Raw genomic sequence first — 11,520 nt, 5'->3', positions numbered from 1 at the left:
GATAGATCAGGGTGAATAAGAGAGTAGTCTATAATGCTACAATTTCGTTTTAACAACCCGGACAGACTTTGCACAAAATCTTTCAAAAGCCCTTCAGATTCGATGAAGTGCTTTAGAAAGTGGTAGGCTACTAAATGTTAGCGCTCTCTGTCAGTGCTGTTATCCACGAGGATGAGATGCAGAAGGGGTGTCACAAAACTAAAGCAAAGATCCAATGATGTCAGCAAGTACAACAACTCCTAAAAGACGAATCAAGTCAATAATATCACCTAAAGGGAGCCATACGAACGCGTTTGTATGGATCGCTGTCTCTGTGAGAAGGATGGCACTGTGTAAGTGCTTCCACAACTTTATACTGTCTTCGACATCAAAATTGAAACCAGGCTGGTTTCTGTATTTCTTGGTTTACTCATTCTGATCTACATTTTAATCTGCCGGTGATTACAAGAATTCGCTGTGAAAGTCATTTAAAACATGGGAAAATACTTGTTATAGTTTCCACAGCCCAAGGAGAGTAATCGAGACATCCTTGTTTAAATCTGTACACCTCCAGTGCAGTAGTTTCCACATTTTAAAATTCATGATCCTTTAAATTCCTCTTTGAGATTCATAACATTCCGGTGAGCTGTGAGCTTGCATAAAGTCCTGCTCAGCATTGCTGCTCTTTCGTATCTCTTATCATACATTTCACCAACCATCCATCCATTTATCCAGATGCCCCTATCTGAGTCTGGCTCTGCTTAAAAGCGAATTCTATTTCCCCACTTTCGCCAAAATGCTTGCTCGCATATTCTCTCTAATATTCCAAAATCACCTTAAACGACAGTATAAACCACACTGAGACACCTGTTACTGGATCGTCGTCTTCTTTATCATTACATTCATGTTAATGTTCAGGGGCAGGGACCCGTGTGTGTGGGATTTGTAACTACTGTGGAAAAAATGCACACTCTCGTGTAAAGTCAGAGTTAGCTTTATTGTCAATTCTGCGTATGTACAACACACACACACACACACACACAGGATCGAAATTTTGTAACCCTTGACCCACTGTGTGTTACTAGAACGAATCAAAGAATAGTTAAGAATATGAGATGCAGACGAAAATAAATACGTGATATCAAAGTATAGAAGTATATGAATTATATAAGATATATTAAAGCCTAAATATAATTACTGATATCGATGTATAAAAATATAAAGCAGTGTAAAGCAGGCTCATTCATAATGAACAGTTATTTGGACAGAATCACTGATGTATTTTTTAACTACATGAGCCACATTTCTCTCCGTGTTATCAGCAAAGTGCAAAGTCTTACGCTGTCTCCGACTCATTTGCATAAGCACGTTGCAAACCACAGAAAATCTTTATTGCGATTTTTTCTGTAGTAATAGTTAATGACACCAATTGTAACCGGCAGGCTCTTATTGTAGAGGCTCTTTATTCACCACATCTGCCGAAAGCACAGAGAAATATTTCTTCATTTTGAAAATAATGTAGATGTAAAATAAATGAAAGCGATCTCGCTAAAGCATGCTCCAGAAAAGAACCGCATGAAAGTCGACCCATTTCTCAAAAACACAAATGGGAGGAGAAAAACCAAAAACCTCTCCTCTTGGAATATTATGGTCTACGTTAGGAGGCAGAAAGCGCAGGGAACTAAAACTAATTAATTTCAGGACCAAGTGACCCTCCTGTGAAAGCCTGCGGCTGTTACAATGTTGCTTCCATTCGCATCTTCTCCACCCCTCCCCATTCATCCATTCATCTGGTTAACTCTGGATTGCCCTGCCAAGACCAGTTCAGTCTGGGATAGCGCACAAACCATGATCGGCTCGTCACATTTTTTTTCTTTTTGTTTTTGTAAGCACGAGCCAGCAGTGATGAAGATCTCGGAGTCAGCGGTGACTCATTGCGCACGATCACTCAGTCAAGGTGCTTAAATTTTGTGCCTGACTGTGGTGGATCGATACCTCTAAGACCCATATTCTACGTGGAAGGCGTGGCTTGGTGTCATCGACACAGGCTGACTTTTCCATATTCATCCCTAGGTTTTTTTTTCTTTCTTTCCCCCCCCCTCGTCTCACTGACGCGCAATCGGCACCCAACGGCACGGGGCATAAATCGTCTCGCAAGGTAAGCCGCCTTCATCTTTTCAAGATCTCTTATACTGTGAGATGTTAAATTCGCCCGCAAGGTCAAATCAAACCAGCAAGCATCGGTGGCTTCTGAGGCGCTGAATTGGGGCAAGAGGCTACAGTGCACGACATGGATCTTAATTGGCCTGAATAGATCGTGTGCACCGCTTGCATGCGGGATCTTTCATGTGCGCCGTTTTGCATGAATACAGTCTGTACGTAGTCTGTCCACACTTACGGTTATTTCTTAACTGCTGCTGGCAAAAGAAGAAGAAGAAGTAGAAGAAAAGGCAACACAAAAAAGCCCAGACACCGAGGCGTTTATTTGTCATATATTTAATAACACCCAGGATATGCTTTCCATAAATATTTGCGCTTTGACAACAGACAGACAGATGCATAGTGGCAGAGCACAAACAACCCGGCTACACCTGTCCATGACCCACACCAGTAACCTACTATTCTGTGCTGTTCGAGTCACACGTAGGGGGGGTGCTCTATAGGGCTACCGAGTGCGTCAGATTATCATGGTTAAAAGAGTGTGACGGGAATATTTATTCTTTAGTCTCGCTTTATCAGATACAAGTATAACCTGGAAAGCTGTTCGGTTTCCCACTGCTACTCCTAAAGAAGAGGATGCTGGTGTGATGAAGGAGAATGCCTCTAGATCAGATTGATGTTGTTACCTTTACTGAGATGAACTGCACTGATCATCAGTGGATGTCACCGAAATGGAAAAGGCCCATTAATGCCACCCATCGAATTATCATTCAGTGTGTTCTTCATTTGCTTTAGAGATAGTTTTCCATGATTACATCCTTGACCACAGCACAGCTCATCTGTCCAACTCCAAAGGGTCACATATTTCAGCTGTCTGCTGAGTGCTGGGTCATTACTTGCAGAATTGGCTGGATACTTTTACACATTCAGGACACAGACTGAGATGAAGCCATTCATCAGGCCTTGGACAAAGAAACTGTTGATCACTGCGTAGAATTTAAAACAGATAAAGGACAAACGAGGGTGATGCTGGTTATAAATTCACTTGTGGTTGTCAAAAAAAAATGAAACTTTAAATGAGTGATTATGAGTGATTTTCAGTCCCTCAGGTATGTATTTTAAATCTACCCAATTATATTCAACACAAAGATTAAAGGATAATTGGCATATGATATTGTTACTAAGTGGCTAGCTTGCCATTGGCAATATCTCACAGCATCACAACATTTAATTAAACCGAGTCAACGGGCTAGCATGGGGAGACTCAGTTCATTTCATTCATTATTCACATCTCTTTGTATGCTGTAATATTCAATTGCAATAACTTCAGCTGATTTATGAATGACACGCTGTTGGGCGTAGTTTTATTTACGGTAGGATTTGTAGAATGAGAAAAACAGCGGTTAGATCAAACGCCACCAGATGTGTGGCATCCACAGTTTTATCTGTAAGCACTTTGAGTATAAATGTCGCATTGTGTCTTACTACTACTTTGTTTACGCAGCATTTTCTTATCATACTTTTACATTTTCTACATTCAGTGCAATCAGTCAAGAGGTTTAATATGCAAAATGTGATGGATGCTTATAAAAGCTCTGGAGTTTCATTTATTTCCATGTTCTGGAAAAATAAATCATGCATCAGTTGCAGCACAAAGATGATGTTGAGTTTAAAGGAGAATGTGGAGATCAATGAACCAAAAACTACCTCCATAAATATTATTAAGTTATATGTTAAAAGTTATAAGTTCATTTGAATATTAAAGTTGGAATCACATATTATATTCTTAGTCAGCTGCAGGTCTCTCGCTGTTCTCTGTCCTGGCTGGTTGATAACTGTTGAGTAAAATTGTCTTACAGAAATCACCTTGGTCTGGAGTCTGATCTGATTATAATCATCTGAATAAAGGTGTAATTGTTGTGATAAGCTTAATGATTAAAAACTTCAACTGAGTCTACTTCTGTTTTCCTCCTTTAGGAAATTGCAAAAAGTTAATGATAGCACAGTGTGCATCCGTTTCCATCTCTGGATATACGGCAATATTTGAAGACTGAAGCAGTGACTCCGCCATGGGAACTAACCCAAAAAGAACAGTAACAGTCCAGATGGTGCCTCAGCTGGCTGGGGTGGACACACTGGGCAACAAGGAGTCTAATGCCAACTGGGCTAAAGAGCCCAACCTCAAAGTCTCTCAGGTTTGTCCAAAACCCACCCTCAGATCTCCCGACAAGCAGGATAACCTGTCTCTGACGACTGCTAACGCCGCCCCCCACACAGAAAAAACAGGTTGTAAGGGAGGGGAACCAGTTACCACTGTGTCAGACAAATCAGCTCCAGGCAATGGAAACCAGATAAAATCTGAGCAAGTGTCAGGTGGAGACCACCAAACACCAAACCTGTCTGTAACAGGCCGAGAGGTGGGTGAGGCAGGAGCTGACCAGCGGGATTCTAATGCTAACATGAAAACTCTGAGCCCAACCAGTGAAACGGGCACGTGTAAGGCCAGTTCCCTGTCTCCTGTTGCAGCATCGGGCACCGACACGAACAGCAGTGAGTACAAAGTAAAAAACCCAGTTGCACCAGAAGAGAAGCAGGTACGGCTGACACCCTCAGTAGAAACTACAGCACGAGAGAAAAGTAATGAACGCCTTTCTCCAAATGACAAAAAACGTAACGACAGTGATGTAAGGAGTACAGCATCTGAAGTACAAGATAATAAAGAAACCATTTCCAATCCCCAAAGCAGGGACATGGCTATCCCACAGAAATCTAAAGAGACTGGTCATATGCAAGGTTGCTCATCAACGTCTGTTTCTTTACAAGATCCATCAAAACCCAAGCAAAGCATGGAAACTCCGCTAAGCTCAGCCAAAGCCCCATCTGAGAGTAAAGATGCAGGAGCTGGACCAACAAACGAAAACTCACGGTCAACGCGCCCAGAGAAGGAATTTGCAACAGTATCGAGACCGCAGGTCTCCTCAGATAAACACCAGCCAGTGTCCTCACAGAAAGACTCATCCTCTCTGCCCCAGGCGACAAAAAGCACGCAGGCATCCGAGCAGGTGGCTGAAGGAAGCAGCCAGACTGACACAGCTGTCTTTGAAGGGCAGCGGGACTCCAAGCTCTACACGGAGGCTTCGACAATGACCTCATCGCTATCACCAGCCCCGGTCAAAAAGTGTCATGATATGGAGGTTCAGGCAGTAGCTAAAATGTGCAGTAAGGCTGTGGCCACGAGTCCTAGTCTGCTGCTTTTCCCTGTGACCCACAGGCCAAGCAGTAGTGCAGTCCCAGGAGAGGAGAGCCTGGCTGTAGTCTACCAGGTGAAAAGCGGCACCGCGACTGATCCGAAGTCAGAGAGACTCACTGTAGAGGCACAAATGTGCCCCAACCAAAACACCGGCATGGTTTTCCAATCAGAAACTTTGTCACAGCAGCATGACTCCAGGCTAGGAGCCAAGCCTAAAGAACCGGGCGCAGCTCTGTGCAACATCCAGCCGGTTTATCAAATCAACATTGAACACAGCGAACCCAAGAAGCAAGCTGCAAAAACAGCCACGGCTGAAACTCCTTCTCTCAGATCAGGGATGCCCCCAGAGACAGCCGTTGTTCCTGTGCCTGGATGTGCTGACAGCAACACTGCTGCGCAGGCCCTGCCAAAAACAACGACAACAACGACAACAGCACCAACGACAACAGCAGCAGCAGCAGCACCAGCAGCAAACACCACATCCAAGTCAGAGCTCACTAAAAATAGAGATGTGAGTGCAAAAGACAAAAGCAAAGAAGCAGGAAGTAAAGCCCAGAGTAAGGAGACAAATTCTGGCAAAAAGAAGGTGGAACCGGAGAGAAGCGACAAAGAGGACGATCAGTCACGGAAGCAGAAAGGAAAGAGCATCCACGACGTCGTCTGGGACGAACAGGGCATGACGTGGGAGGTCTACGGGGCTTCCGTGGACCCCGAATCACTCGGCTTTGCAATTCAGAGCCACTTACAGAGCAAAATAAAGGAGCAAGAGAGGAAACTGATGGTCCAGACCTCGCTGCGAAAGTCAATCTCTGGTGCTGATTCGCCGCGACATGGCAGCAAGAACAAAAGGAGGCAGCAGAACATTTTCAGGTCAATGCTGCAAAATGTCAGACGGCCCAACTGCTGCGTGCGCCCCCCTCCCTCCTCCGTCCTCGAGTAGCACAGGACAGAGGTAGCCATTGTCAGACTCCTCCCATTTCCTAGAGGTCAAAACGTTTTTCCCTCCCCACATCAAGATTTTCAATGCCAAGTGAAACATTGACGCCGATCCCTGTAAGTAAGTATACTGGAATGTCGTAGCATAAAAGAGTCAATACTTGTGATGATGTTTGTGATCCAACAAGGTAGGAAATAGAAATATCAAATGAAACAAACAAGAATTAAATTAAAAAAAAACTTATTTTTTAGAAATCAATATGAGAGAGAAAACAGTTTTTTAATAAAAATAAAGAAAACAAAACAAAGGCAATAACAGTGAAACGCATGTATTTCAGTTACAGTGACAGTTGTATGACCTAATATGAAGTCCAAACCTTCACAGCAAGAGGCACTGATCATGGGATAGACATACTAACTCACTGTCAGGATATCTGTGCAAATATATTCAACCGACGTCTCATCGCATCTGGTGCATTTGATATATGTTCATGAGGTATTTTCGTTTGTTTCCGGGGCCCTATATTTATCAGGTTGCTGTGTTTTCTTTTCTTTTTAGTGAGTACTTAAAGGGGGCACTGTATGCATACATGTACGCTGTTCGATCTCTGTTCTTCTTTGGTTTTCTATTAAAGTAAGCAAAAAAATGCGTTGACTTTTACAACGTCATTTCTCACTTTTCGTGGGTGTAGTGTTTCTGTCCTGGTGATTCTTTTGTTTTGTTTCTAAAGGAGATTCCACGTGTAAATCGAATGCAAAAACATTTATTTCGTCAGGACTCACACACAGGAATAAACGGTTTTGAAAATAAATATTTAAAAGACTAAATGATAAATCAGAGTAAAGATGCAGTCCTTAAAGAGAGCGTGAAGTACGTTCAGAGTGAAAGATTTGCTCCAAACTATAGGCACAGGTTTTAGTTGAGCACTTGCAGAGGAGGAATATTAAAGGGCTTGTATCCACCCCTCAGTACATTTTAGGGGGAACGTCTCCCCATGTCCATGTCCTGAAATCTACAGCTATGCTTCCCAGGAGGAAACTAAGCCACTATGTTTCCTCCTGGGAGTCTTGGGTAGAGTTGGGGTCCTTATGTATGGAGACTGCAGGTTTTCTCTGTGCATGCCAGCTGTAATCTTCAGAAACATGCATGTCTTCTGTTACTGTGCTTTTACCAAGTTTACATGTGGAGTTGGTCCCCGGTGGCTGAATGTAGAGTATTAGTTTCCCTTTAGCTTCCCTGTATTGATCAATAAGCTTATCTCTTTCACTGACAAGGTATTTAATGCTTGAATATTCAAAAATAAAATGTTGTGGGTTCAGACAGGCAAATTTTAAAACCAGTACTTGCTGTAGCATAAATTCTACACTTTTTGTGTGAAAGAAGGTTTTAAAGAAACAACAACTACAGCATGACTCAGAATAAAATAAATAAATGAGCATAGAGTGATATATACTATTTTAATCTGAGGACGACTTCGAATGCTGCATAAAAACCTGCTAAAGTCAGAGACACAAAGCCAGCCGGCGTAAGAAGATGCAGCAGTGACTAACTGTTTCCTTTTTTTTCCAAAGAGGGACCTGATGTTGAAGTTTTAAAATAAAGAGGTTGAAATCAGAAGGTGTTAAAAGTGTACTCGCGGGACCTGACAAATTTCCTTTGCCTAGCTATCTCAATTTTTTTTTTATCTTTGAATGGATATAAACATGCAGTAATACATCCGCAGCAGTGAAGTGTCCACCTTTGATGCTGCGGGAAATATACGCTCGCCACTTCAGGGCCTCGGCTTGTTGCGGCCTGAAGTCTGAGTCAAAGCACAGATTTAAGAGATTGTTTTGAGAAGAACTCTTAATGTGAAAACTGATTTTTATCTGCATTTACCTGAAAAAGAAACCGCTTTATTACGAGCAGCTGAAACGTCAGGTCAGTGGCAGGATAATTTTACCGTTTTCGAAGAAACAGAGAGAAAACAGACCTGCGGGACACAAACAGATCTGACTGTTATCGGCTGATTTTTAAAACGTATAGCGACTCAAAGGGAGTCATTTCTGGAAAGTAAAATATTTGAATAGTTTAAATTGCCCAAGGGCAGGCTTTGGGGTCAAGGGAAGTCGCTTTGTTGCTTTTAACTCCTAAAATCTGATCATTTTAGGGCTGCAGGGCCTTGAACCATTTTGTACTTTCATCTAAAGGTTTTGCAGCTGTTTTGACTCAGTTAAAAAAAACAAAAAACTCACGTTTTGGTAGCAGATTAATCATTTAGGTCCCAGAAAACATGGCAAACATTGGCTATTTTCAGCTTCTGAAATGTAAGAATTCAATTCAGGGTCACATGGGGGTTGAACACCAACAAGCTGTCACGGGGCAAGACATGTTTTCCTAAAACTTGGGCTAATGTTTGGACAAAACGATTCATCTGCTTCAGGTTCCAAGAATTTTTATTTTTTCTTTATTTGCTAATATTGCACATTGGATGATGGAGTGCCCAATGCGCATAATTGCAGAGATCTCTGTGTATGATTTGCCTGCACACCTAACTGAACCAGCTCTGTCCTTTGTGTGTTCTCCAGCCTTTTCTTTCCAAGGCCCTTTCTAAAACACTTCAGAGTGAATTTACTGTCTTGAGTGGCATAACACTGATTTCAGGCGACTGCTCTTACTTTCTTAACAAGCACGTCTCTACATATTAACGTCAGGGCGTGATAACAAGAACGAAAAAGTCCTCTATGCCCGTTGTGCTGTGAAATGTCACAACCTGTAAAGAACAGCGCAGTGTATATCTGTCCCACCCAATACCTGACTGGATTTTGTGAAACCAAAGCTCTTTCCACAAAAAACAAAAACAGGAAATCTGTTTTCGTCTTCTGCTACAGCGCTGACTGAAAGGTGTCAAACCAAACTGTAACATCGTTTCAGATTCCAAGTTCAGTCTCAGGCAGTTGATGCTTTCTCTCTCCTTTCCATCAAGGTCAGTTTCACGCTCTTACATTTCTGTAAGCCTGGTCACCAGCCTTAATTCGTATTCTTTCACCCCTGCTTTAATTAGCCACGTTTCAATTTTTAATAACCCCCTACTCACTGTGTCATTATGACCGGTTCCTATTTGGAAGTGCAGATTAGATTTGGCCACAGGCGGTGGGTAACACTGGGAAAGATTTACAATGACAAGGAGCACGGGGAGAGATTTCAAAGTGATACCACCTGCTGCTGCAACTAAAAGAGGACAGAGTTTAGCATGCCTTCAGTGTTCACCTGTTTGGCTGCACTTGTTGTGACCTCCGTGGGTGTTTTAATGAAATGTGGCCTTTTTCCTGGTTTTAAACATGTTAATAATTCTCTTTTAAATACCAAATAATAAACATGATGAACACTGAAGCTCTGTTTACTACAGAAAGTAGGACTCTCAACAGTTCTGACTAAACACAACCAAAATCCTCAGAAAATATATTTTTTCATCAACAACTGATGACTCATCACAAAAGAGTAAGTTACATCAAAGGATGCTTAAACTCATAATATCTGTTAGTTACATTCATTGGTGTTCTAGATCTTTTCTAGAGAAATATATACTCTCACCAGCAGTGTTGGTCAAGTTACTTGAAAAAAGTAATCAGTAACTAATTACAATTACTCCCCCCAAAAAGTAATCCCGTTACTTTACTGATTACTTATTTTCAAAAGTAATTAATTACTTAGTTACTTAGTTACTTTTTAAAAACACGATTTACAACCTGAATAGGTGATAAAGCGATAGATCTTTCAGCCCAGTTCTACTTTTTCTGCATAATCCATCATACAAAATGTAATCAAATGGAAAAATCTCTTTTTAAAACTTGTTTTATTAGTTTTAACCTTTTAACTTTATGCATCAAGCAAAAAGTAAATTATATGCAACATTCTCTGACTGGAAGAAATTTGTTTTTAACATTTAAACCTATTTTCTGCACATTCCAGCACATAAAATATATTTTTTGTGTGTTTACACTCACTCTTTCAAATAGATGCAAGTAAAACACAGCAGAAAATAAATAACATCAAAGACTAGCGGTCCTGTTGCTCTATTTTCACCTGTAAAGCAGGAGTGGGGTAGGCGGAGGTTTGCCCTGGTGCAGGTGTGCCGCAGCGGTCATCGGAAGAATCCGCGAGTTTCTCTGTGAGTTTCCCATCACGTCGTAGCGCACTTGGTGCTCGCTTGGAAGTTTAGGGATTTTTTCACTGTAAAAAGAAGTTTTCTTCCCACGCACAACGGACGCTAATGTTTTTGTCACTTTTTATGGAATCAAACTCAAAGTAAGGTCAGTACTTCCACGCTTTAAATGCTGCACGCTCATACTCTGTCCCGCACTCGATATATGATCCACTGTTGATCTGCACACAGCTGTTGTCACTAACGTCGCACTCGCTTACGTCACTGTCATGAGACATTCTTGCAAAAAAATCACGGTTTTAGTAACGCAGTAACGCAGCGTTCCTACGGGAAAGTAACGGTAATCTAATTACCGTTTTTGCAATAGTAATCCCTTACTTTACTCGTTACCCGAAAAAAGTAATCAGATTACAGTAACGCGTTACTGCCCATCTCTGCTCACCAGTCACTTTACTAGGCACATCTTGTTAGTACTGGGCTGGACCCACTGTTGCCTTCAGAGCTCCTTTAATCATTTGTGACAAGGATTCAACAAAGTGTTGGAAATATTCCTCAGATTTCGGTCCATGTTGACATGATGGCATCACACAGCTGTTGCAGATTTGTTGGCTGCACATCCATGATGTGAACCTCCTGTTCCACCACATCCCAAAGGTGCTCTGTTGGACTGAGATCTCATGACTGTGGACTCACTGTGATGTTCAAGAAACCAGTCTGAGATTATTTGAGCTTTGTTTGGGATCTGGTATCCTGCTGGTCATAAAGGGATGGACATGGTCAGCAAAAACTCAAAGGCTGTGGTCTCATGGTCCTGGGCCTTCAACTCAGTTTTTGTGTTTATGTTCTAAGATCTATATTGGTGTCTCTTGAGCTCAGTCTTCTCTATTCTCATCTCTGCGTCTTTCAGCCTTCCCAGTCATGTACCCATGTCTGCACTAACAGCATTAACGCTGATTATTAATTCAGTCCTGCGTTTTTGGGTCCACAGCTCTGCCTGTCACACACCTAAACCTGTGGATATGACAAAGGTGCATAAATGATGCTCATTTA

The 11,520-nt window shown here is 41.9% G+C and overlaps 1 protein-coding gene across 1 annotated transcript; it reads left to right on the top strand.

The window, feature by feature from the left end:
* The first annotated feature begins 1,667 nt into the window (after nt 1-1,667).
* gprin3b (GPRIN family member 3b) lies at nt 1,668-9,959 on the top strand. The gene is made up of 2 exons (XM_005932341.3): nt 1,668-2,137; nt 4,117-9,959. The coding sequence occupies exon 2, from the start codon at nt 4,209-4,211 to the stop codon at nt 6,327-6,329; it is 2,121 nt and encodes a 706-aa protein (XP_005932403.1). The 5' UTR covers nt 1,668-2,137; nt 4,117-4,208; the 3' UTR covers nt 6,330-9,959.
* The last annotated feature ends 1,561 nt before the right edge of the window (nt 9,960-11,520 follow it).

The sequence above is a fragment of the Haplochromis burtoni genome, unplaced genomic scaffold, assembly GCF_018398535.1.
Source record: "Haplochromis burtoni strain Fernald_Lab_line unplaced genomic scaffold, NCSU_Asbu1 Contig_158, whole genome shotgun sequence".
Classification (NCBI taxonomy): domain Eukaryota; kingdom Metazoa; phylum Chordata; class Actinopteri; order Cichliformes; family Cichlidae; genus Haplochromis; species Haplochromis burtoni.
Note: the sequence above shows the minus strand (reverse complement) of the source record. Positions and strands in the feature narration are given on the sequence as shown.